Genomic DNA, 27,446 nt, shown 5'->3' on the forward strand with positions numbered 1-27,446 from the left:
TCGGTGTTGCTTCATAGCTGGACAGGTTGATTTCACAGAAGTGTGATTGACTTGGAGGTACATTGCATTTAAGTGTTCCCTTTATTTTTTTAGCAGTGTATATATACACTGTATTTTGCCGATTATTAGACAAACCCCAATTTTTTGGGGGGAAAATAGGAAAAATAATGTTTTAGTAAAATGTCGTCTTGGTCTACTTTTATGGTATCATACCTGTGAAGCGGTGGAGCAGGTTCCCAGGAGGCATGGTCGCTGCTGCACATAGCTGACGGCTGCAGGAGTGGGACGATGCTGCTGGCCCGGGGCTGGGAGGGAGAGGCATATACACAGACAGGCAAACGTGTGACAAATGTGTAAACACACACAAATGTTATGCAGTGCCCGTATACAGGAATAGGAAATACATAAAGAAGGGGTAGTCTGGACAAGATGGCTTTTGAGTAGGTAGCTTCTGTTAAGAGCACTTCAACTCTCACCCCTGTTTGCTGTGACACAGTGGGGGAGGGGCACAATGAGTACACTGGCAAACATTGTAACTTCAGTGCAGGGTTGTATGTCTCTGGTCTGCCTCTGGAGCAGTAGGCTTCCTTCACATAAATGTCAGCTGCACTGAGGACAACCAGTATCCATTGCAGTGCCAGGGCACAGATCGGCATACTGTTGCTCACTTTCCTTGCTGCACTGCTTCATGGGACAGTGACGTCAACAGAGCAGGGGGAAGTGGGAATTCCCTTCCCTGGAGGTATGTCAGCTGAAGTCGGCTCTACCGAGGCTTGCGCCAAGGGAGTTGTTCTCCCACTTGGTATATGCCTTGTTTATCATTTTTTTTGCAAATTGTTATTACCGATGCTTTTAAATTAAATCATAAAAAAATTTAGTGATCATTTCACTTTAAATGTAGTGTGAATATTGCCTTAGAAAGAAATATGCTTGTATATCCACATACTTGATTTTACAATATATGCTCTGCTCATTTCTGTCAATTATCCAAAGATGTCTTTAACTATGAACAAATCCCTTTTTCGGGTAGAAATCCTCTTTTTAAAGAATACCTTGGACTAAAACCTCACTTGCTTATACTGAACAAGATGGACTTGGCAGACCTCTCTCAAGAAAAGGTAAAAAAAACAACAAATGCAATCATAGAGCATGCATTGTAAGCGTCACATAAAAGATTCTTTTTAACTCTGTGCATAGTAGCCTTACTTTAAAATGAATATCACAGTTCTTTATTTTTGCATTAAAAAAATTATTTATACAATCAATAAGCCTTATTATAAAATGGCATGTGCTGTGAACATTTATTCATTTTTTCTGCAGCTGCTAGGGACTGAACATGCTCCTACACACCGTGAATACGGCACCCCCAAGGCATTGGAGGCTAGGAGACTACAGTCTGCATCCGACATAATCTCTTACACTAGGACTACCTCAGCTGTAAACTGGGCACAACCCTTGGGTTCTCCTGTTCTGAGCTGCGGGAGGAGTTGTATGCTGTAAACTGTCACAAAAGTAGCGAGTGCTAACTTTGTACAGGCAGCGGAGCTGTACACAGGTCAGGCAGCCTGGTAATGTACTACTAGTGCCAGGCTGCTCTCACTGCTGAAAGAAGGTATCTCTGCTGTGAGAGATGAGGGCTGCCCAGCAGCAGTAACTTCTTCCAACAGTGAGAACAGCTGGGTAGCCTGGTATTAGTAATACAATGTCAGGCTGTTGACCTGTGTTCGCCGCTGCTGTCACTGCAGTGTTCAGAGCACCGCAAAGAAATCCTCTCACTGCTGTGATGTGAGCATTGACTTTGTCAGAGTAACGCCTCATTCAGATGTCTGTGTTGCAAGCACATCTGGTTGAGGCTTTACTGTTGGGTATGCGAAGCGTGTCAAAAGTCTATGTGCAGACACAGCAGTAAAGCCTCTTCAGATGCCCTGCATTACAGACATCTCAACGAGCAGATCCGTGCATCCATCCCCATTACCCATGACACTGTCTGCTTAACCATGCCTCTAATCTCATCTTTTATACAATCTGCAGAGCCCTGTGTCTGTGTAATGCACTAAAGGTACCTTCACATTAAGCGACGCTGCAGCGATACCGACAACGATCCGGATCGCTGCAGCGTCGCTGTTTGGTCGCTGGAGAGCTGTCACACAGACTGCTCTCCAGCGACCAACGATGCAGGTAACCAGGGTAAACATCGGGTAACTAAGCGCAGGGCCGCGCTTAGTAACCCGATGTTTACCCTGGTTACCATCCTAAAATTAAAACAAACACTACATACTTACCTAACGCTGTCTGTCCTCCAGCGCTGTGCTCTGCACTCCTCCTGTACTGTCTGTGTAAGCACAGCGGCCGGAAAGCAGAGCGGTGACGTCACCGCTCTGCTTTCCGGCTGACCGACGCTCACAGCCAGTGCAGGAGGAGTGCAGAGCACAGCGCTGGAGGACAGACAGCGGTAGGTAAGTATGTACTGTTTGTTTGTTTTTTACTTTTAGGATGGTAACCAGGGTAAACATCGGGTTACTAAGCGCGGCCCTGCGCTTAGTTACCCGATGTTTACCCTGGTTACCAGCGAAGACATCGCTGAATCGGTGTCACACACGCTGATTCAGCGATGTCAGCGGGAGAGCCAGCGACCAAAGAAAGGTCTGGCCCTCTAGCCCCGACCAACGACATCACAGCAGGATTCTGATCGCTGCTGTGTGTCAAACTAAACGATATCGCTAGCGAGGACGCTGCAACGTCACGGATTGCTAGCGATATCGTTTAGCGTGAAGGTACCTTTAGAGAATCTAATCCCATCCTGTGAGATACTTTGCGGAGGCCTGTATGTAGGCCAATCCTGTGTGATACCTGCTATTGAGACCTGTATCGAATTCCATCATGTGTGCTACAGTCCTCTGAGCCCTTTATGTAATCCCATCGTGTGCGATAAAGGCCCAACAGCGAGCAGCAGCAACTAACAGAAACTGTGCTGCTAGTTGTTCTCTGTGACACTGTCCCTATCAGTATCTCTTTGCAGTCATCCACAGATTCTCTGCTCCTTGATCCTAAACTTCATCCTCCTCCAGCCAAAATTATCATTTTGCAAATGCCCAGATGCAGAAGAGAGCAGTGACATCACACACGTGAACACACCCCACCCGTATTTGCTGCAGTCATAATGTGCGCTAGCGCTAGCGCTATCTGTTTTGATAGTAAGTTTTAGCAGATGCTAGCATTTTAAAAGCTGAAAATATCAAAGCTTTTAACATTTTCATATTTTATATCATTTAAGTTTTTTCTTTTTTTTTATTAAAAAATTGATGCTTTACAATTTTTGTTTTTTGATATAAAAAAGTAATTTTCTGCCACGTTCCCTTTAAGATACACATTACAGCCCCTATTATTCCCCACTCAGCCACTGGTCTCAACTGAGCTAACAGCTTCCTATATGCCTATGGGATTGTTAGTTTTGGTCAGAATAATTATGTTCGGCCCTGGAATTACAGCCATAGTGTGAAATGCAAAATATTACTATTCAGTGACATGTAAAAGTTTGGTCGCCACTGGTCAAAATTACTATTGTGACCAGTTAAAGGGAAGGTGCCATCCCAACATTTTTTTTTTACAGCAATTGAAAAAATATAAAGAATTACGGTAATATTTAAATTCTCTTAACAAATATAATTTGTTAATAATTTAGTAAAATATGAAAACTAATTTTAAAAGGTTTGGTATTTCCACTTTTAAACACTAGGGGGAGCAGCTACTGAAATTTGACAAAAACCTAGTGTGCAACCAGCTCACATTACTGCACTGCAGTAATTATGGGCTGAGTCTGCTGACATAGGTGTGATGTCACTCATCTCCTCCCCTTCTGGGTGTTTGCTAAGGGATAAGAGGATGAGATTAAAGAACACAGCAGCCATTTTGTTGGTGACTGCAAAGTTATACTGACAAGTAGGCAGTCACAGAGGATGGCAGGCAGCAAGGATTCTGGGAGATATATGGTGGAGGGAGTAGGGTGACAGCAGCATGGAGTATTTCAGAAGAGCAGTGTGCTGGTCTATGGGGGGGCATCCTGTTGCGCGGAGCAGCCAGGGATTGTACATAGAGCCCTTTCTTTTATACACATGGATGGACCATCTGCTTGTCTGCTCCACAGAAATCCTGGAAACATTTCTGCTTATTGTTGGCCTACAGTCAAACACGTTGGAGGTTCCCTGATGTTTTGGGGTTGCTTTGCTGCCTCTGGCACTGGACTGCTTGACCATGTGCATGGCATTATGAAGTCTGAAGATTACCAACAAATTTTGCAGCATAATGTAGGGCCCAGTGTGAGAAAGTTGTTTCTCCCGCAGAGGTCATGGGTCTTCCAGCAGGACAATGACCCAAAACACACTTCAAAAAGCACTAGAAAATGGTTTGAGAGAAAGCACTGGAGACTTCTAAGGTGGCCAGCAATGAGTCCAGACCTGAATCCCATAGAACACCTGTGGAGAGATCTAAAAATGGCAGTTTGGAGAAGGCACCCTTCAAATATCAGGGACCTAGAGCAGTTTGCCAAAGAAGAATGGTCTAAAATTCCAGCAGAGCATTGTAAGAAACTCATTGATGGTTACCGGAAGCGGTTGGTCGCAGTTATTTTGGCTAAAGGTTGTGCAACCAAGTATTAGTCTGAGGGTGCCAATACTTTTGTCTGGCCCATTTTTGGAGTTTTGTGTGAAATGATCAATGTTTTTCTTTTTGCTTCATTTTCTTTTGTGTTTTTTCATTTAAGACAAATTAAATGAAGATAATAATACCAAAGAATTTGTGTTTGCAATCATTTTCAGGAAGAAACTGAGTATAATCTGACAGAATTGCAGGGGTGTGAATACTTTTGGCCATGACTGTATGTAATATATATGTTGGTATAATGTGTGGTCTTTATGGGAGTATTATAATATATATGGCGGCATTATAGTGATATATGGCATTGTGCTGGTATATGGGGGGTTACAGAGAGAGATGTATGGTGGAAGGAGCTGGGTGACAGCAGAGTATTTCAGGAGAGCAGTGTGTTGGTCTATGGGGGGGAGAGTGCTCACACTCACGGTGACGCACACACTCAAAACTGTATACTTAGCTATTAAAATGGGGGACCCCGAAAAAAGACGTGAGGTCCCCTATAATTAATAATAGCAAAGGCTATGCAGATAGCTGCAGACTGATATTAATAGCCTGGGAAGTGGCCATGGATTTTGCCCCCCTCCCCAAGCTAAAAACATCAGCTCTCGGCTGCCCCAGAAATGGCGCATTTATTAGATACGCCTTTTCTGGTGCTTTGCCCATCTCTTCCCACTTGCCATATAACGGTGGCAAGTGGGGATGATGTCACCTTTGTATTGTCAGGTGACCTCAAACCCACGGCTTAGTAATGGAGAGGCGTCTATAAGACGCCTATTCATTACTAAGGCCAGGTTCACTTTAGCGTTTCAGTGCACAGCGTATGATCCGCATGCGTACATAACTTTAATATGGTGTACGCAGGGACATGCGTTCGCATGCGCCGTTTCGCGGTGTGCGGCTGTTTCCAGCGAACGTAACATGTTGCATTTTTTTAGGTGTCAAATATTGCAATCATGCGCATGCGGATGAGTGCGTAAAAAAAACGCATTACTGTCTATGGAAACATTGGTACGCAAGGACATGCGTACGCATGCGTTCGATACCCATGCATACTTTAGACTGCGCATGTCCAGGAAATGTCACCAACTCCACCATGCGCATAAAAAAAAAATCAAAACGCATTTAAACGCATGCACACGCAGCATATTTTTGGGATATCATAAGTAAGATAATGCGAAGGTGTAAGCATGCGTTTTGGCATGCGTATGCAGATGAGACTCTGAGCACAGAAACGCTAATGTGAACCTAGCCTGATCCTATAGTTGTATTGTAAATAAAGACACAGCCAGAATAGAGTCCTTTATTAATCTTAATTAAACCATACTTACCGAAAGCATAATCCCCGACTCCCTAGTCTTCTGCAACAAAAATAAACGAATAAACCGCAAATATTCCTCACCTGTCCCCCAAAAAGACAGCCGGCGATACACTGACAGGAGGTGATAACCTCCTGCAGTGCATCACTGGGCCGCCGTGAGTATGTTTTGTTTTTTTTGTTTTATGTGCATGTATATGTAATGTAACTTTTTTTTTTTTTATAACTGTGAGCACAGGTGGCGGCAGATGATACTACTCTCCCATCAGACATAGCCCGATGGGAGCAGTAGTCTCATCGGTCGTCACCTGCTTTCTTACCGCAGTTCAGTCAACTGTGGAATCACACTGACATCCCAGTGCTGTGACCGATAGTACCGGCGGTAGGGTTATCGCGGGTGACAGTCCCAGCTGTTGGGTGATGCTGACATGTGACAGCATGACCGCCACAGCTCCTGTTATCGCATGCACTGAGCTGAAAGACATGCAGTGCGGAGAGGAGTGCATAGGAGGGAGAACGACCCATGGGGAAAGACATTCAGATGGGAAGAGGAGTGCATAGGAGGGAGAACAACCCATGAGGAGAGAGACATGCAGGGGGGAGAGGAGTGCATAGGAGGGAGAGTGACCCATGGGGAGAGAGACATGCAGGGGGGAGAGGAGTGCATAGGAGGGAGAGTGACCCATGGGGAGAGACACATACAGGGAGAGAGGAGTGCATAGGAGGGAGAGTGATAGGATTAGATACATGACTCAGCACAGTATCACACAGGATAGGAATCGATACACAGCTCAGCAGTCAGTATCACACAGACAATTGGATACAAGGCTGAGCAGTCAGTATCGCACATGGGAGGAAAAGACACACAGCTCAGCAGACAGTATCGCACAGTCCCACGTCATCCACCCATTCCCCACACAGCCCCTCATCATCTGGTATATATAGGGGCAGGTAGCAGTGGTAGGTGGTGTGTTTACATAGCGGCAGGTAGCAGTGGTAGGTGGTATGTATAGGGACAGGTAGCAGTGGCAGGTGGTCTGTGTGTATATATAGGGGCAGGTAGCAGTGATAGGTGGTATATGTAGGAGCAGGTAGAAGTGGTAGGTCGTATGTATAGGGACAGGTAGCAGTGGCAGGTGGTGTGTGTGTGTGTGTATATAGGGGCAGGTAGCAGAGATAGGTGGTATAAGTAGGAGCAGGTAGCAGTGGTTGGTGGTGCATATATAGAGGCAGGGGGTATATAGAGGCAGGTAGCAGTGATAGGTGGTATATGTAGGAGCAGGTAGCAGTGGTAGGTGGTGTATATATAGGGTCGGGTAGCAGTGGTAGGTGGTGTGTGTGTATATATAGGAGCAGGTAGCAGTGGTAGGTGGTATATGTATATATAGGGGCAGGTAGCAGGGGTAGATGGTATACACAGGGGCAGGTAGCAGTGGTAGGTGGTATATATAGGGGCAGGTAGCAGTGGTAGATGGTATATAGAGGCAGGTAGCAGTGGTAGGTGATATATATACAGTACAGACCAAAGGTTTGCACACACCTCATTTAAAGATTTTTCTGTGTTTTCATGACTATGAAAATTGTACATTCACACAGAAGGCATCAAAACTATGAATGAACGCATATGGAATTATATACTTAATTTCAGTTTTTTCACACTTTTTTGTTATGTCTTATATTCTAGGTTCTTCAAAGTAGCCATCTTTTGCTTTGATGACTGATTTGCACACTCTTGGCATTCTCTTGATGAGATTCAAGAGGTAGTCACCGGGAATGGTTTTCACTTCACAGGTGTGCCCTGTCAAGTTTAATAAGTGCAATTTCTTGCCTTATAAATGGGGTTGGGACCATCCGTTGTGTTGAGCAGAAGTCTGGTGGATACACAGCTGATGGTCCTACTGAATAGGCTGTTAGCTACTTTTTTCTTGCCATAATACAAATTCTAAGTATAGAAAAACGAGAGGCCATCATTATTTTAAGAAATGAAGGTCAGTCAGTAAGAAAAATTGGGCAAACTTTGAAAGTGTCCCCAAGTGCAGTGGCAAAAACCATCAGGCGCTACAAAGAAACTGGCTCACATGAGGACCGCCCCAGGAAAGGAAGACCAGGAGTCACCTCTGCTTCTGAGGATAAGCTTATCCGAGTCACCAGCCTCAGAAATCGCAGGTTAACAGCAGCTCAGATTAGAGACCAGGTCAATGCCACACAGAGTTCTAGCAGCAGACACATCTCTACGACAACTGTTAAGAGGAGACTTTGTGCAGCAGGCCTTCATGGTAAAATAAATGCTAGGAAACCAATGCTAAGGACAGGCAACAAGCAGAAGAGACTTGTTTGGGCTAAAGAACACAAGGAACAGACATTAGACCAGTTGAAATCTGTGCTTTGGTCTGATGAGTCCAAATTTTAGATCTTTGGTTCCAACCACCATGTCTTTGCGCGACACAGAAAAGGTGAACGGATGGACTCTACATGCCTGGTTCCCACCATGATGCATGGAGGAGGAGGTGCGGGGGTGCTTTGCTGGAGACACTGTTGGGGATTTATTCAAAATTGAAGGCATAAGGAACCAGCATGACTACCACAGCATCTTGCAGCGGCATGCTATTCCATCCGATTTGCGTTTAGTTGGACCATCATTTATTTTTCAACAGGACAATGACTCCAAACACACCTCCAAAGGTAGCTACTTTGAAAAACCTAGAATATAAGACATAATTTCCGTTGTTTTGCACTTTTTTGTTAAGTATATAACAAAGTTATATTAAAGGGACTCTGTCACCTGAATTTGGAGGGAACAATCTTCAGCCATAGGGGCGGGGTTTTCGGGTGTTTGATTCACCCTTTCCTTACCCGCTGGCTGCATGCTGGCTGCAATATTGGATTGAAGTTCATTCTCTGTCCTCCGTAGTACATGCCTGCACAAGGCAATCTTGCCTTGCGCAGGCGTGTACTATGGAGGACAGAGAATGAACTTCAATCTAATATTGCAGCCAGCGGGTAAGGAAAGGGTGAATCAAACACCTGAAAACCCCGGCCCTATGGTTGAAGATTGCGCCCTCCAAATTCAGGTGACAGAGTCCCTTTAAGTCATGAAAATACAGAAAAATCTTTAAATGAGGTGTGTCCAAACTTTTGGTCTGTACTGTGTGTATATATACACACACACACACACACACACACACACACACACACACACACACACACACACACACACACACATTTTGGACAGGTAGCAGTGGTAGGTGCATGGGAAAAAAAAATCATGTACTTCCCTTCCCTCTTCTCCCAGGAAGTGCTGCATCCTGTTCAGGGCAGAGCAGTGTGACGATCTCCCTGCTGTGCTCTGAACAGGTCAGCAGTGAGCAGTGATTGCAGCCTGTACTTCAATACTAATTACAGGCTACAATCACCGCTCCCCACTGCAGATACTTACCCTGGACGCTCGCTTCACAGCAGCTTCTCCCCAGCAGCTCATGTTATCGCATGCACTGAGCTGTGTGTGCTGTGACAGGGAAAAATAAATCCCACAGTTGTGGACTACAACAAAATTGCCGCAATCTCCTCCCAGAGCTGTGATCTGGGCAGTCCAGAGGGCATGCCCAGGTCACAGCTAAGAAGCAGGAGGAGCGGCCTCTAAGGGATGCCGTCGGAGTCCAACTGCAGTCTCCTATGCCCATGGCTGCACATAAGTGAGGTGTGCATGGGTCGTGCCCAGACAGCCTATTCCCCCACTAACGAAAATGGCAGCCCCCAGTGGCAAAAATAAGTTAATAAATGAAAAACTGTGAAAGTAATTAATTTTAATTTATTCGGACTCCCATGACAGCACCACGAGAGAGGGGATCCGCCCATTAGGAACATGAAACCTACAGATACAAAAGGGCAGTACCTCTCCCACATATCAGTTGGTTTCCTGTTCATAAAGAGACTGGATCCTACAGAAGTTTTTTTAAAGAATCCCAGTCCGGCCGGCCGATTCAGGTAGCAGGGGGGTCTCCTATCTCGGCCGGTGCGGAGATCCTGGAGACATCACGGTGATTCTGGCAGGGCTGCACGGCGGTGACGTTACAGCAGGGAGCAGTCACCGGTGGTTTTCTGTTTCGGGGGCCAGCACGGGGTAAGTATTCCCCTCATGTCCCTCCTTTAGGGCAGGCTTGTGCTGCGGGCTGTGGTCCGTGCGGCGGCATTGTGGTGGCGCCACCCGGGTATCGCTAGTTCTCCGGGCGTCCCACGCTGCTCTCAGCACTGACAGGAAGCTTTGTGGGCCGGGGTGACATCTGGGGGCGGAGCCGGCGTCTACTTCCGGGTCTCGGGGTTCCGCGCATGCGCGGTGTCTCCAAGATAGTGGCAGCCACCGGATTTGCATGCCGCTCGATCAGAGTCCCCCAACAGATTTCCTGCACCTGGAGGGAGAGTCCACAAATCAGGGGGGAGTGCTTGGCATGGCTGCTAACCGGAGGAGGGGTTTATAAGCAGACTCCACATCTGGGTCCCTTGCTTCTGGCCTCAAAACCGTGAGGTATGGAGAGCGATCGTGAGCAGCAGCCTCAGCTGCTGGACGAGGTTTGTCAGAAGCCCAAAGGTGACAGGAGTGATGAGTCTTGCCGCAAAAGCTCCTCCGAACAAGGGTCTGGAGCATCAGCCAGGAAGAATCCCCCTCATATTCCGGTATTTCCTTTTTTGGGGGCAGGCACTTGTAAGTGATCTATGAGGATATTAACCCAGTGAGGTGATTCGCCTCATATTCTTTATTTTAGGGGAAGAAAAGTATCAGTAAGACGAAACATAGAGAATATGCCATCTGCTGGGTTCCCTTACCCGATTTCTGCCCTAAAAAGCTATGTGCCCCCTGTATTCAGCAGACTGTGAGGTCTCACGAAAAGGGTGGGGGTGAGGGCATTAGATCTGCGGAGACTAGATTGCCTTACTTGCCCCCTCAGGTAGCGGAAGAATCCCTTAGTGTGCCAGCAAGCCTGAAAGAGATGGTCAGGACGGAAGTCAAACATTCCAAAGTCCCTATCTAGAGCAGGAAGCTCTAAATACAAAGCTTCTCTAATTTGACTCTTCTGTGGATGAGAATATAGATGAAATTTCCAGCGATTCAGCTGCATCGTCCTCTTCTTCGGATGAAGACACCGGCCGCTTTTGTCTACCCCTTGAAAGGATAGATAAGTTAGTAAAAGCGATTAGAGGGACAATGGGCATAGCAGAGCCCAAGCCTCAATTATCCAGAGAGGAAATTATGTTTAGTGTACTGGAGCAAAAAAAGCGTAGAGTTTTTCCGCTAAATGAGAAAATTCAGGAACTTATTAATAGTGGAAAAAACCTGAGAAAAACGGTTCCTTGCCTCCAGCACAAACACGCAGATATCCATTTGATGACCCGGCAGTTAGCAATTGGGAGAAGGCCCCTAATTTAGATGCGGCAGTAGCCAAAGTGGCGAAGCGAGCTTCTCTTCCTTTTGAGGATATGGGAAACCTTAGGGTACGTGTCCACGTTCAGGATGGCCGGCGGTTTGGACGAAGAGGCAAAATCGCTCTGCCCCCTTCTGGGGACGCGATGATGCCGGATGTGTTCATTGCACATATCCGGTATCATCGTACCCCACGCATAGGGCCCCGTGTTATACCTTGCGGCGGCGCAGCGTCGCCGCAAGGTAAACGGACATGCTGCGATCTAAAAAGACGCGCCGCATGTCCGGAATCGCAGGGCCGCCGGATGCGTGTTACCACGCATAGTGGAGACGGGATTTCTTTAAATCCCCTCCACTATGCTGTAACATCTGGACGCTGCGTGTTTGACGCTGCGTCTCTATGCAGCGTCAAACACGCAGCGTTTCCTGAACGTGGAAACATACCTTTTAAGGACCCCGTTGACCGAAAGGCGGACACTTTTCTGAGGGGTACCGGGGAAACGGCGGCCTGTTTCTTAAGACCTGCGGTGGCATCAACATGTACAGCCAGGTCTATGATGGTTTGGCTGGACCAATTAGAGACCCAGTTGAAGGAGGGGGCCTCTAGAGAATCTATTCTAACTGCTTTACCAGTGATTCAGGAGGCGGCTGCCTTCTTGTCAGACGCTTCCATTGACTCTGTTAAAATGGCGGCTAGAGCGGCAGGACTCTCTAATGCAGCTAGAAGAGCCTTGTGTTTGAAATGCTGGACAGGGTATATATAGACAAGGTCAAAGCTCTGTGCCATTCCTTGTAAGGGAGAATATTTGTTTGGTCCCACCTTGGACGAACTCCTAGAAAAAGCAGGAGATGACAAAAAGAAGTTTCCTAATTTGTTTGGATCCTACTGTCGTCCCTTTTAATAAGAAGATATTTGGCCGGGGAAGGAAGCGTGTCTTTTCACCCGTTAGAGATCGGTCTAGATGGGATGATAGGCGTAGAAGAGGTACAGGATTTATGTTCCGTCGTTCCTCAAAGGAAAGGAAGAAGGAAGACAAATGACTAGCAATCCCAGTGGGGGGTAGACTGTTACATTTCTGTTCAGAATGGTCAGCGATTACAAATAGTGTTTGGGTACAAAACACTATATCTCAGGGTCTCACACTTGAGTTTATTCGTACCCCACGGGATAGTTTTAAATTGACTCCTTTACGCTCTTCTTCTAAAGCAGACTGTTCAAGGGGAGAAGGTGTTGTCTCTTTGTTCTAAAAATGTCCTCATAGAAGTTCCAAAATCTGATAGAGGAAAGGGATTTTATTCTCCCCTGTTTCTTACTCAGAAGCCTGATAAGACATATAGGACCATCATAAATCTGACACCTTAATAATTACCTGGTCAAACATGCCTTCCTGATGCAATCTATCAATTCAACAATAAAGATGCTGTTTAAAAATTGTTTCATGGTAGTAGTAGATTTAAAAAGATGCCTAAAATCATGTGCCCATTCATGCAGATTTCCAACAATTCCTAAGGGTAGCAGTATTAATGGGGGGAGTAGTTCACCATGTTCAGTACAGAGCACTTCCCTTCGGTATAACTTCTGCCCCTAGAGTATTTACAAAAAAAATTGCGGAGGTTATGGAGCATTTACGGGAATGTAATATTCTTATTGTCCCCTACCTAGATGATTTCCTCATAGCAGGGAACGCAATAGAACACTGTTTGTCACAATTAGAGGTACCTAGAGTTAAATTGGAACACCTGGGCTGGATAATTAATTGAGAAATCCCGGTTGCAGCCCCTAAAAATTCAAAAATTTTTAGGATTGTTATTAGATTCAGCTACACAACAGTGTCTTCTCCCTATTGAGAAATTGGATCAAATTCAGCGTCGGGTATTAAGGGCAGTCAATAGACCCTCCATGACCCTTCGACAAGCTATGTCCCTGCTAGGGTCCCTCACATCATGCATCCCAGCCGTCAGATAGGCTCAATTTCATACTAGACTCCTACAGAAATATGTTTTGATTAATGACAGTCTTGAGGGGAGCCTTAGAGGAAAAAATAACCTTGAGGCCTGTAACTCTTGAATCCCTACGGTGGTGGCTAGATAGAGATAATTTATCGGCAGGGGTTCCCTTGGTAACAGATATAACCCGGGTGATAACTACGGATGCCAGCCCCTCAGGGTGGGGGGCCCACATGGGTGACATTGTGGTTCAGGGACAATGGGAACCATACACAACATCTTCATCTTACCAGAGGGAATTAATGGCGATTGAGTTAGCAGTTAAAACACTCCTCAAATATCTGCAGGGACACCACATCAGGATCCTCTCGGACAACCAGGTGGCAGTAGCCTATATAAATCATCAAGGTGGAACACGTTCCGAGGCTCTGATGCAGGTCACAGGTCACCTATTCCAAATGGCAGACACAAATTTTTTAATCTTTGACTGCTTTTCACATCAAGGGGAAAGAGAAAGTAAAAGCAGACTTTTTCAGCCGCAATATACTAAGCAAGGGGAATGGTCTCTAAATGGAGATGTCTTCAATCAGATTGTCTGCCGATGGGGTCAGCCAGTGGTGGACCTATTTGCCACAAGAGACAACAAAAAGTTAAAAAGATTTTGTTCTTTTAATCCCAGGGAGAATCCTCTGGCGGTGGATGCATTCCTAATAACATGGGATTTTCCTTTGGCTTACGTCTTGCCACCATTGAACCGGTTACCTCTAGTGGTGAGGAAAATCAGGGAAGACCGTGCGAAGGTCATTCTGATTGCTCCTTCCTGGCCCAGGAGAACCTGGTTCGCATGGCTCAGGACAGTGTTGGTAGGCGATCCCTGGGTGCTACCAGATATCCCGAATTTGCTTTTCCAGGGACCGATATGCCATCCACAAGTGAAGGGACGCCATTTAATGGCTTGGAGTTTGAGCGGTCATTATTAAAAGACAAAGGCTTCTCCCCAAATTTGGTAGATATCCTTCTAAAAAGTAGAAAACAGATAACAAAAATCTTCTCTAGAACCTGGAGAAAGTGCTTGGCCTTCTCAGATTTTAACATCAAAGAAGGGGTACCGATACGCCAAATACTAGAATTTCTGCAGAGGGAGTTAGAATTAAATCTTTGTACAACTACGCTGAGAGTGCAGGTATCAGCTCTTGGTGCCCTGTTTTCCTTTAATATTGCCAATAATTATTTGGCGTCGAGGTTCATTAAGGCAGTCGGTAGAGCTAGACCTTTGCATAAAAACAAGACGGTACCTAAATCTAGTCCTTTCATCTCTAATGAAAGACCCCTTTGAGCCCTTACATGAAGCCTCTATCAAAATGTTGCCCCTTAAAACAGTTTTTCTGGTAGCTAGAACATCGGTTCGCAGTATAGGAGACATCCAGGCACTTTCCAGACTTCCCCCATATAAAGAATTCTTAGGCCATGTTCACACCATCCTTTTTTTTAATGCGGAATCGCCGCGATTTTCCCGCTGCGGGTCCGCAGCTGTTTTCCATGCAGGGTACATTACAATGTACCCTATGGAAAACAGGAACTGCTGTGCCCACATTGCGGAAAATCCCGAAAAAAGCCGCGCTGAATAGCTGCGGTAAAAAAGAAGTACCGCATCACTTCTTTTTGTGGAACTGCAGCGGTTCTGCGCCCATAGACCTCCATTGTGAGGTCAATCCCGCAGTAAAACCCGCAGATGAAAAAAATATCTGCGGGTTTTCTGCGGTTTGTGGTGCAGAACCGCTGCAGTGTGGCTGCCCCCCCGTGCCCCAATCCCACCCCCCCATGCTCCGATGCCACACCCCCTCCTCCGACGCCCACCCCCCTTGCCCTCATCTCCCCCCCCCCTTATACTTACCCGGCCTCCTGGTGTCCGTCCGTCCGTCTTCTCCCTGGGCGCCGCCATCTTCCAAAAAGGCGGGCGCATGCGCAGTGCGCCCGCCGAATCTGCCGGCCAGCAGATTCGTTCCAAAGTGCATTTTGATCACTGAGATAGATTATATCTCAGTGATCAAAATAAAAAAAATAGTAAATGACCCCCTCCCCCTTTGTCACCCCCATAGGTAGGGACAATAAAAAAATAAAGAATTTTTTTTTTTCCACTAAGGTTAGAATAGGGTTAGGGGTAGGGTTAGGGTTAGGGGTAGGGTTAGCGTATAGAAAACACACAGACTCTGCATAGAAAACTGCATTAAAAAACCCACTAAACGCATCAAAAAACGCATCAAAAAACGCACCAAAAACGCATAAAAAAAAGGACCTGTGTTTTCTGCCAAGAGTTGCGGTTTTTAGTCCTGAAAAAAAGGAGGGAAATCAGGAACGTGTGAACATAGCCTTACAGGATAGGGTGATCCTCAAGCCGGATCCCGCTTGCTTACCAAAAGTAGCATCCCAATTTCACTGGTCACAGGAGATTGTTCTACCATCCTTTATCCCTAATCCTTCTAACCCTAAAGAAAAAGAACTCCATATCTTAGATGTTAGGAGATGTCTTCTACAAGATATCTCAGTCACTAATGACTGGAAGAAAGATAATGCACTGTTCTTAAGGTACCGTCACACTAAACGATATCGCTAGCGATCCGTGACGTTGCAGCGTCCTGGCTAGCGATATCGTTCAGTTTGACACACAGCAGCGATCAGAATCCTGCTGTGATGTCGTTTGTCGCTGCAGAAAGTCCAGCACTTTGTTTCGTCGCTGGACTTCCTGCTGATATCGCTGAATCGGTGTGTGTGAAGCCGATTCAGCGATGTCTTCACTGGTAACCAGGGTAAACATCGGGTTACTAAGCGCAGGGCCGCGCTTAGTAACCCGATGTTTACCCTGGTTACCAGCGTTGGAGTAAAAAAAAAACCAAACACTTCATACTTACCTTCCGCTGTCTCTCCCTCGGCGCTCTGCTTCTCTGCCCTGTGTAGTGTGTAAGCCCAGCGGCCGGAAAGCAGAGCGGTGACGTCACCGCTCTGCTTTCCGGCTGACCGACGCTCACAGCCAGTGCAGGAGGAGTGCAGAGAAGCACAGCGCCGGGGACAGACAGCGGTAGGTAAGTATGCCTTTCTGCCCAGGATGATGCAATCGACCAGGTATGTAAGGCAGCCACATGGTCATCCCCTTCCACCTTTTTCAAACACTATCGGTTGGACTTGGGGTTCTCCTCAGATCTCACCTTCTGGTTAAGGGTGCTGCAGGCTATAGTCCCTCCCTAAGGTGGCTTACATCTCTGTAAATCTCTCGTGGTGCTGTCATGGGAGTCAGAATAAAGCATTAAGCTACTTACCGGTAGCGGCCTTTTTCAGTGGCCCATGACAGCACCCTTAGTTCCCTCCCTATTCACGTGAGGGTTGCACTTCCTTAAAATGTATATTAAAAAAAATGTTCTCATGTGTGATATCTGGATTGTAACTTTATTAAAGATATTGTATTTGATTGTATATAATATTTGTGTATGCTTGTCATTAACCGCGGTAGTCCTCTCAGGCTCTGTAATACAACTGATACGTGGGAGAGGTGCCGCCCTTTTGTATCTGTAGGTTTCCTTTTCCTAATGGGCGGATCCCCTCTCTCGTGGTGCTGTCATGGGCCTCCGAAAAATGCCGCTACCGGTAAGTAGCGTAATGCTTTTTTATTAAAAATAATTGTGTGTGTATATACATAGAGATATATCTATCTATCTATCTATCTATCTATCTACACACTAGATGGTGGCCCGATTCTAACACATCGTATATAGCACAGGCCACGTAGTATATAGGAGTACTACGTGGCCTGTGCTATATACTATGTGGCTGCTTTATACATACATACATATTGTAGAATACCCGATGCGTTAATACAGGCCACACAGTAAATAACACAGCCCACGTAGTATATAACACAGTCCACGTAGTATATAACACAGCCCACGCAGTATATAGCAGCCAGGTAGTATATAACACAGGCCACGTAATATATAGCACAGCCCACATAGTATCTAACACTGGCCATAGAAGTAAATAGTCCCATACAGCTTCATATGATACACGACTACTCTGCACAGCTGGGGCCACCGTACACATAGATCACTACACCCGGGCCCGGCCACTCACCGTGTAATTAAAAAAAAAATAGTTATATACTCACCCACCGGGGTCCAGAGAAGCTGTGCCGATGCACGCATGGCTGCCGCCATCTTTCGTTCCCAGGATGCATTGCGAAATTACCCAGATGACTTAGCGGTGTCGGGAGACCGCTAAGTCTTCTGGGTAATTTTGCAATGCATCTCTGGGAATGGAAGCTGTCGGCAGGCGCGAGCGCATCGTCGGACGACGGAAGGTGAGAATAGCAGGTTTTTGTTTGTTTTATTTTTAACATTGATGCTGCATAGGCACCATCAATAGTAAAGATTTGGGGACACACAGGGTTAATAGCGTTAATGGAGTCCATTAACGCTGGCATTAACCCTGTGTGAGCGGTGACTGGACCGGAGTATGGAGCCGGCGTGGGCACTGACTGGACAGAAGTAGGGTGGGACTAATTCTCTGCCTGACTGTGCCCGTCGCTGACTGGTCGCGGCAGCCAGGACAGGCAGCTGGCGAGACCAATCAGCGACACGGGATTTCCGTTACAGACAGACGGAAGTACCCCTTAGACAGACGGAAGTACCCCTTTAGACGGAAGTACCCCTTAGACATATATATATATATATATATATATATATATATATATATATATATTATAATACACAGTGTGCAGAATTATTAAGCGAGTTGTATTTTTATCACTGGATACCTTTTGTACATGTTGTCCTACTCCAAGCTGTTCAGGCTTGAGAGCCAACTACCAATTAAGTAAATCAGGTGATGTGCATCTCTGTAATGAGGAGGGGTGTTGTCTAATGACATCAAAACCCTACAGTATATAAGGTGTTCTTAATTATTAGGCAACTTCCTTTCCTTTGGCGAAATGGATCAGAAGAGAGATTTGACGGGCTCTGAAAAGTCCAAAATTGTGAGATATCTTGCAGAGGGATGCAGCAGTTTTGAAATTGCCAAACTTTTGAAGCGTGATCACCGAACAATCCAGCGTTTCATGGCAAATAGCCAACAGAGCCGCAAGAAGCGTGTTGGGCAAAAGAGGCGCAAAATAACTGCCCATGAATTAAGGAAAATCAAGCGTGAAGCTGCCAAGATGCCATTTGCCACCAGTTTTGCCATATTTCAGAACTGCAACGTTACTGGAGTAACTAAAAGCACAAGGTGTGCGATACTCCGGGACATGACCATGGTAAGGAAGGCTGAAAAACAACCACCTTTGAACAAGAAACATAAGATAAAACATCAAGACTGGGCCAAGAAATATCTTAAGACTGACTTTTTTCAAAGGTTTTATGGACTGATGAAATGAAAGTGACTCTTGATGGGCCAGATGGATGGGCCAGAGGCTGGATCAGTAAAGGGCAGAGAGCTCCGACTCAGACGCCAGCAAGGTGGAGGTGGGGTACTGGTATTGGCTGGTATCATAAAAAATGAACTTTTGGGACCTTTTCGGGTTGAGGATGGAGTGAAGCTCAACTCCCAGACCTACTGCCAGTTTCTGGAAGACAACTTCTTCAAGCAGTGGTACAGGAAGAAGTCAGTACTGTTCAAGAAAAACATGATTTTCATGCAGGACAATGCTCCATCACATGCCTCCAACTACTCCAAAGCGTGGCTGGCCAGTAAAGGTCTCAAAGAAGAAAAAATAATGACATGGCCCCCTTGTTCCCCTGATCTGAACCCCATAGAGAACCTATGGTTCCTCATAAAATGTGAGATCTACAGGGAGGGAAAACGGTACACCTCTCGGAACAGTGTCTGGGAGGCTGTGGTGGCTGCTGCACGCAATGTTGATTGTAAACAGATTAAGCAACTGATAGAATCTATGGATGGAAGGCTGTTGAGTGTCATCATAAAGAAAGGTGGCTATATTGGTCACTAATTTTTTTGAGGTTTTGTTTTTGTATGTCAGAAATGTTTTTTTAATTTTGTGCAGTTATACTGGTTTACCTGGTGAAAATAAACAAGGGAGATGGGAATATATTTGGTTTTCATTAAGTGGCCTAATAATTCTGCACAGTAATAGTTCCTGCACAAACAGATATCCTCCTAAGATAGCCAAATCTAAAAAAAAAAAACACTCCAACTTCCAAAAATATTAAGCCTAATAATTCTGCACACAGTGTGTGTGTGTGTGTGTGTGTGTGTATATGTGTGTGTATATGTGTGTGTATATATAATATCTATCTATCTATCTATCTAAAGCTGAATGTATGTGTGTATGTCCGGGATTGGCATCTGCACCGTCGCAGCTGCAGCCAAGATTTTGCACAATCACACGTCTGGATCAGAGCGTCATAGGCTATGTTGTGAGGTGAAATTTTAACCCCGAGCGTTCCACTTCACCAAACAAAAGTGTTGGAGGCAAACTGACAGCTGCCAGATGTGAACAAGGGGGACTTAAAGAGTGAGAGCGATGGCGCCAAAGAGTATGTACCGTACAGTTGCTAAGGTGGGGCCCCGACATGGGATACTGACCACACACGGGGATATGAACACACACACAAAATGCGCCACTCACTACCACGTGCTTGAACACACATACCACCCTCAGCACACATTTTACCACATACACCAACCTCGCCACATAAAAGTCGAAACACAAAAGTCGCCGCTCAAAACTCGCCGCGCGCAAAACTAGGCTCATGCAAAACTCGCCACACGTGCAAAACTCACCTCATGGAAAACTCGCCACACGGAAAAATTGCCACATGCACAAAAGTTGCAACACATGCAAAAGTTGCCACACATAAAACTCACCATGCGCAAAACTTGCTGCGCAAAACTTGCTGCACACAACTTGCTACACTAACCTGTCACATGCAACTCGACACACAAAAAGTTGCTACACGCATGTCGCCACACAACTCATCTCACAAAAGTCGCTACATGCATGTCGCCACATGCAACTCAGCACACACAACTTGACGCATGAAACTCGCCCTAAAACACACACAAGTCTGGTATTATTTTTCAAAAATAAAAATCTGATTAATAAGCAGACAAGCTACAAGAGCAAATACGGCAGCTGTCAGTCACGTGACCTGTCCATTATGTGTATGTGTGAGCTAATATACACTGCCAGGGGGAGGGCTTCCTGTTGGCTGGGGATTTATCAGGCTGCCAATTTAGCTTACAAATACTGAGGTAAAAATGCTGACCAAATAACTTGTGAACGCGGTCTAATACAGGTAGAGATGACATACAGATATATACTATATACAGGAGAGATGACACACAGGTATATACTATATACAGGGGAGATGACACACAGGTATATACTATATACAGGGGAGATGACACACAGGTATCCACTATATACAGGGGAGATGATGCACAGGTATATACTATATACAGGAGCAGATGAAACACATATATACTATATACAGGAGCAGATGACATACAGGTATATATATAAAAGAGGAGATGACACATAGGTATATAAAGGAGGAGATGACATACAGCAGGTATATACTATATACAGGGGAGATGACATACAGGTATATACTATATGCAGGAGAAGATGACACATAGGTATATACAGTAGGAGATGACATACAGCAGATATATACTATTTACAGGAGATTACATACAGGTGTATACTATATATAAGGCAGATGACAAACATGTATATACTGAGGGGAAAATGAGCGTTGTGAGGTGAAAATGAAAAGGTGTGAGGGAAAATAGAGGAGTGAGGGAAAATAGAGGAGTGAGGGAAAATAGAGGAGTGAGGGAAAATAGAGGAGTGATCGGAAAATGACAGATGTGAGGTTGAAATGACAAGTGTTAGGGGGGAATGAGAGGAGTGAGGGGGAAAATGAGAGGTTTAAGGGAGAAAATGAGAGATGTGAGGGGGAAAATAAGAGAAGTGAGGTGCTATAACTAACCACAGATATTTACTATGCCCAGGCAACGCGGGCTGGGTCCTCTCTCCTGCTGTACTTGTGTGTGCGTTGTATTTCTCATGTTGATTGTACTTGTCTATGTATGCCCCTTTTTTCACGTGTAAAGCGCCATGGAATAAATGGTGCTATAAAAATGGATAATATCAATAATTATTAATACAAAACTAAAATCACGGCACCTTCCCTTTAAGCAAGTTGAACATTACTAATCCGTGGGCTTGATGTCATCTGACAATACAAAGGGGCAAGTGGGAAGAGACAGACAAAGTGCCATAATTGGCTCATCTAATAGATGCACATTTTCTAGGCAGCTGCAGTCTGCTATTTTTAGGCTGGGGTGCAATATCCATGGTCTCTTACCAGCATGAGAATACCAGCCCCCAGCTGTGTGTTTTAGCAAGGCTGGTTGTCAAAAATGGGGGTAAACCCACGCAATTTTTTTTTTAAGTTATTTAATTTTAAAAAATCGGAGTGGGGACCCCTCTAATTTTGATAACCAACCTTAACCAGCCCACATCTGTGAGTTTTGCTTGGCTGGTTATCAAATATACATGGAACCCACTCCGGGTTTTTTTTTTCTCTCTACCCACATGACAGCACAACGGAGAGAGGGGATCCGCCCCGTCATGACAGGAAACCTACAGATAAAAAGGTGGTACCCCTCTTCCACCTCAGTTGGTTTTCTGTCCCGAGGGAACCATGCAGCTACTTGACGTACCTCTGATCACTGTGGGATTCCGGGGCCTGTCAGTTCGATTCAGGCGGGAGGGTTCTCTGCCTCGAATGTGGCGATTTTCCGAAGTGCCACTGCCAGGGTCAGCGGGCACTTGAGGGTGTGCAGGGAGAGGTGGCGGAAGAAGGAACAGAAGACCACCTCTCCCGGTGCTTGTGCAGCGTCCCTCATGACTGCAGTTTCCAGAGCTCTGGAACGAGAGGGTGCACGTAAGAGATATGCGACCGCTATGAATTACTGGGTAATCCAGTACTGTGCATGCGTGGGGTCCCGATCACGTCGGGCGCGCTATGCATTACTGGGAACCCTGTAATTGATCAAGCAGCATTCTCTTAATGAAATAAAGGCTGGGGTAGGCCCGTAAGTGGCTTTTTAATCATTCCAGGTGCCAAGCAGGTGCTTCTTAGTGAGTCGACATTCCCACCAGGTATAAGCGACCAGGAGCTCCCAGAAGAGCAGGCCTCTCTGGGTCACTCTCCCAGTCAGGGTTTCTCTCGGCCAAGCTGCCCGCAACAGCCATGGCAACAGAGGAAAAGGACGGAGAAGGATCCTTCCCACAGAGGCAGCAGCAGCAACCGCTCAGGCTCTTAACGGAGTAAGAGCCCTAGCACGGTCATCAGCGGGAAAGAAAATCCATCCTCAAATAAAGGGTCCACGTATCTGGTATCCTTCTATTTTTTGCTGAGATGGTAACTGAACTTTGTGAAAGTCACTTTATAATTAGGGCTTATTCCTCTTGTCTTATAGGGGAAGAGATGTACCACCAAGGTTAAACATAACATATGTGCGCTATGTGCAGAGGATCTACCCACCACTTGGGTGAAGAGGCTGTGTAGCTCCTGTATTGAGTAAATAATTTCAGAAGAATCGCCAAAGTTCGCCTCAGACCTCAGGTCTCTAATTAAAAGTCGGGTGGAGGACTCCCTTAAATCTCTACCGAGGTCGGGGAAAAAACGGCAAGTAACTAAGCATATTCCCCCTGATTTCTGAGTCCAGTAGTTCAGGGAGTATGAGTGAGTCAGATTCTGCTAGGTCTCCCTTTTCTTCCTCGTCGTCTTCTTCTGGTCGCTGCTGTTCTCCAGTAGGAGAAACAAATAATTTAATTAAAGTAATTAGATCCACCATTAGGTTTCGTAAACCCCCGGCGAATCAAGTCCAAGACTTGATTAAAAAAGAATGGGAAAAAAACAGAGAAAAAGGGCCTTCTCACCCCCCAAAAGAAAATACCCCCTTTGAAGACCCCATGTGTTCTTTCTGGTGAAAAGCCCCAAAATTAGATGTGACTATCGCCAAAGCCTCCAAAAAATTTGCACTTCCTTTCGAAGATATGGGAACGTTAAGACACCATGGACAAAAAGGCTGGATTTTTCGTAAAAGGTTCCTGGGAGGCTGCTGGGGGTGGACTAAAGCCTGCAATTGCCGCCACTTGTACGGCTAGGGCTCCAATGATATGGCTAAATTAACTAGAAACACAACTGAAGGACAAGACCCCTAGAGAGACCATTTTAAACACTGTCCCTATAATGAGGGGGTGGCGTCTTTTTTTTTTGGCAGACACTTCATCTTCTGCGAATTCTGTCAAATTAGCCCCTAGGTCAGGTGCTTTTTCATATGCAGCCAGATGGGCCTTGTGGCTTAAAACTTGGCAGGGTGATCTTCAAACTAAATCAAAATTATGTTCTATCCCCTGCGAAGGCGAGTTCCTGTTTGGGCCCACCCTGGATGATATTTTAGATAAAGCAGGAGATGAAAGTAAATCTTTTGATGATCTCTCTAGGTACACCTACAAACGGCCCTTTTGGGGTAGAAAATTTGGAAACAGGAAGCCTCCCAAAAGGTCGGGGGAAAGTCCCCAGGATGGATGGGGGGATAAAAAGAACAAAAGCAAGGGGTTCATGTTTAATAAGCCCAGCACCTCCAAAACACAATCCCAATGAGGGGTTGGCTTTCTTTCTCCCAGCCTGGGAAGAAATATCCAGCAGCACATGGATTCTAAGCATAATAAAATCAGAACTAAAACTAAGGTTCCTTTACCCCCCCCCATCCCTCATAGTGACCGCCCAGAGACCCTCAAAAGGAGAGCAGCTGGCCCTTCAACAGGAAATTCTGGGCCTAGTGGAAAAGAATGTTCTCCAAGAGGTTCCCCGTCAAGAAGGCAAAGGGTTTTACTCTCCGCTTTTCCTAAGGAAAAAAACAGACTGGACTTTCAGGACAATTGTAAACCTAAAAAAACTGAACAAATATTTACATTAAATAAGCATATTACCCAAGCCCATAAACCCTATACGGGGATAGGCCACACTCCATAACAAGATTCAAACATAACGATCCTCATGTGGTTACCAACAATAGGACCAAGAAGTGTTTCTAAGCACAAATTTTAAAACAATTAAATTTATTTATTAAACATCAATAAACGGGACTGGAAAAGTCGGTGTGCAGGGACTAGAGTGGAGGAACAATAGCAATGTCACAATAAATATGTAAATAAAATTACTAACACCCCGGACAGTGCACAGCCTCACGTAGATAATGCGTGTATATATGGACTTATGAGCAGTGCCTCAGATATGTAGTAGAGATTGAGTACCTGTCATATGGTAAGCCACGGGGAGGAAATAGGATAAAATGGCACTAAAAGAAGTCCTCAACTTGTTGGTAGTAGTAGCACATGAAAGCGTTGCACTTAGCTCAATTGAGCGTAATAGCGTAATAGTTAGAAGCGTTGTACTTAGCTCAATTGGGCGTTGTGGTTGAAATGGCCTGATGAAGGAAACCGAAGTTTTTTCCGAAACGCGTTGGTTTGGCTCCCACAGCGCACCGTAGCATCATCCAGGGCACCACGTGACTCCTTAGCACGTGACCCGAACGTCACCGCAGGTCCTGCACAGCATCGTCCAGGACTTCACACCGGCCGCGCGAGCGCCCGTCACCGGCCGGGACGGCGCCCGCACTAGCCGCCTGAGGACATTTCAACCACAACGCCCAATTGAGCTAAGTACAACGCTTCTAACTATTACGCTATTACGCTCAATTGAGCTAAGTGCAACGCTTTCATGTGCTACTACTACCAACAAGTTGCAGACTTCTTTTAGTGCCATTTTATCCTATTTCCTCCCCGTGGCTTACCATATGACAGGTACTCAATCTCTACTACATATCTGAGGCACTGCTCGTAAGTCCATATATACACGCATTATCTACGTGAGGTTGTGCACTGTCCGGGGTGTTAGTAATTTTACGTGTAATTTTATTTACATATTTATTGTGACATTGCTATTGTTCCTCCACTCTAGTCCCTGCACACCGACTTTTCCAGTCCTGTTATATGTACCCTAGACGAATTCACTATTGTTTCTCTACCCGCAAGTCCCTGCATATCGACTACTTCAGTCTTGGTATATGTGCCCTAGACTGACTCACTACTGTTTATCCACCCAAAAGGTAATCACTTATCGTGTTTGTGTACTACAGTTTCCTTATAAGGCTAAGCGCAGGTACATATACTGTATTATACAGTTTTATGTTTCATAGCCTCCCCCCTTCTCCTCGGTGTGGTGAGGAGCAGTACCCGCAGCTACCTCTATCCATCTCACAAGCGCCGCTAGTATATACACTATTGTATCTATAGCTTTAAACATCAATAAATAACAAGACAATAAAAACAGATGGTGCCTCAGACCAAACAAAACACAGGCCAAGCAGAAAGTGGAGCATCGCAAAATTGCTGAATAAAATAATTTCTATCCACAAAGATTATGATCTTTTAATAATAGAGGTAAATATATATATGTAGACAATAACACGTTGCAGTACTCACAATTAAACTCTAATAATGTAATGGTATTTGCAACTAGCAATTTTCCATGTTAACGGTGGACAGAGGGGGAAAAAACAAAAATCATATCCATAATTTCAAAGCAGGTACTAAGGGCGCAATTCACCCATACACAGGGACACCCGTAATCAAATACTACTGCATCATCCCTTCAAAGATTCACATATACATAGATTGCACAATATCCATTTCCCAACATATTACCTCTAAGCGTGTCCCACAAAAAATCAACTGCCGAGTGACAAGCTGTGCCTCCGCACCCCAACGCGCGTTTCGCGGTTGAATCTTCCTTACTGGTGGCCTTAACTTCGGCACACAGAGTCAGCGATATTCAGGCTCTATCGGCATATCCACCTTTCACCCAGGTTTTTGGAGGATAGAATGGTCCTTAAAACAGACCCGGCTTACCTTCCAAAAGTGGCGTTACGTTTTCACAGGGCTCCCTGCTTTCTATCCCAACCCCAAAAATAATAGGGAGGAAGCCTTACACACCCCAGACGTGTGGAGATGCGTAGTCCAATATCTAGGAGCAATACGGGAGTGAAGGAAGGATAGGTCTCTGTGTGCTTTCAGGGACCGCGGAAAGGGCAGAAAGCATCAGAGTACACTCGCAAGGTGGATAAGTGATGGTATCACACTGTCATACTCCTCTCACGGGGCAGCCATTCCGGAGAAAATACACCATGTTGCATATTATTATGCAAATTAAATTTTTCTCGGATTTTCCTAAATGGTCAATGGAAATGAGACAAATGTCAGTCTAATAAAAGTAGAATGTAAGTCCGCAAGGACAGGGTCCTCTCCCCTCTGTAACAGTCTGTCATTGTAAATTTTTTTTTACTATAAACAATATCTATAACCCTGTATGTAACCCCTTTTCTCATGTACTGCACCATGGAATTAATGGTGCTATATAAATAAATAATAAGTCATCACCCGTTAGAGCAGTGTTCCCCAACTCCGGTCCTCAAGAGCCACCAACAAGTCATGTTTTCAGGATTTCAGGACTCCTTTGTTATTTTAGCTGTGTTTTAGGGTCATTGTCTTTTTGGAAGGTGAACCTTTGGCAAAATATGAGGTCCTGAGCACTCTTCATCCAGGATACATCTGTATTTGGCAGCATTCATGTTTCCTTGGCAGCGTTCATGTTTCCAATGACAGCCAATACGTCTTTTAACTGACCTGACGTATAAGACAATAGCCTCCCCATACAGGTGACAATCCAGCAGCAGTCGGCTGTACACTACAGCTGACAACTTGCTGCATCAGCCACGATCAGTGTTTGCACCGTCCAAATCTGTTTAACCCCTTAGATGCTGCTGTAAATAGTGACATCATTATATATGGTTAACAGAGTGTGGGGGCTTCCTCTTTATCCCAGTTGGTGCCCTCTGATCATGATTGTGTGGTCCTGATGTTTGCCATGGCAATTCATGACTAAATAGCGGCCTTAGAGTCTGACGGCTGTAGTAATCTGTTCAGAAGTTAGAGGCATTTAGGTGGTAAAAATACATTTTCATTTCTGTCAT

General features: G+C 45.4%; 1 protein-coding gene across 4 annotated transcripts in view; it reads left to right on the forward strand.

Annotated features, from left to right (window-relative positions):
* MTG1 (mitochondrial ribosome associated GTPase 1) overlaps nucleotides 1-27,446 on the forward strand; it is a 321,942-nt gene that overhangs the window by 107,568 nt on the left and 186,928 nt on the right. For all 4 annotated transcript variants that reach the window (XM_069753046.1, XM_069753049.1, XM_069753048.1 and 1 more), the window contains exon 3: nucleotides 1,013-1,118. In XM_069753046.1, the coding sequence (XP_069609147.1) occupies nucleotides 1,013-1,118 (106 nt within the window). The remainder of the gene's footprint in view (nucleotides 1-1,012; nucleotides 1,119-27,446) is intronic.

This window comes from Ranitomeya imitator, chromosome 2 (assembly GCF_032444005.1).
Source record: "Ranitomeya imitator isolate aRanImi1 chromosome 2, aRanImi1.pri, whole genome shotgun sequence".
Classification (NCBI taxonomy): domain Eukaryota; kingdom Metazoa; phylum Chordata; class Amphibia; order Anura; family Dendrobatidae; genus Ranitomeya; species Ranitomeya imitator.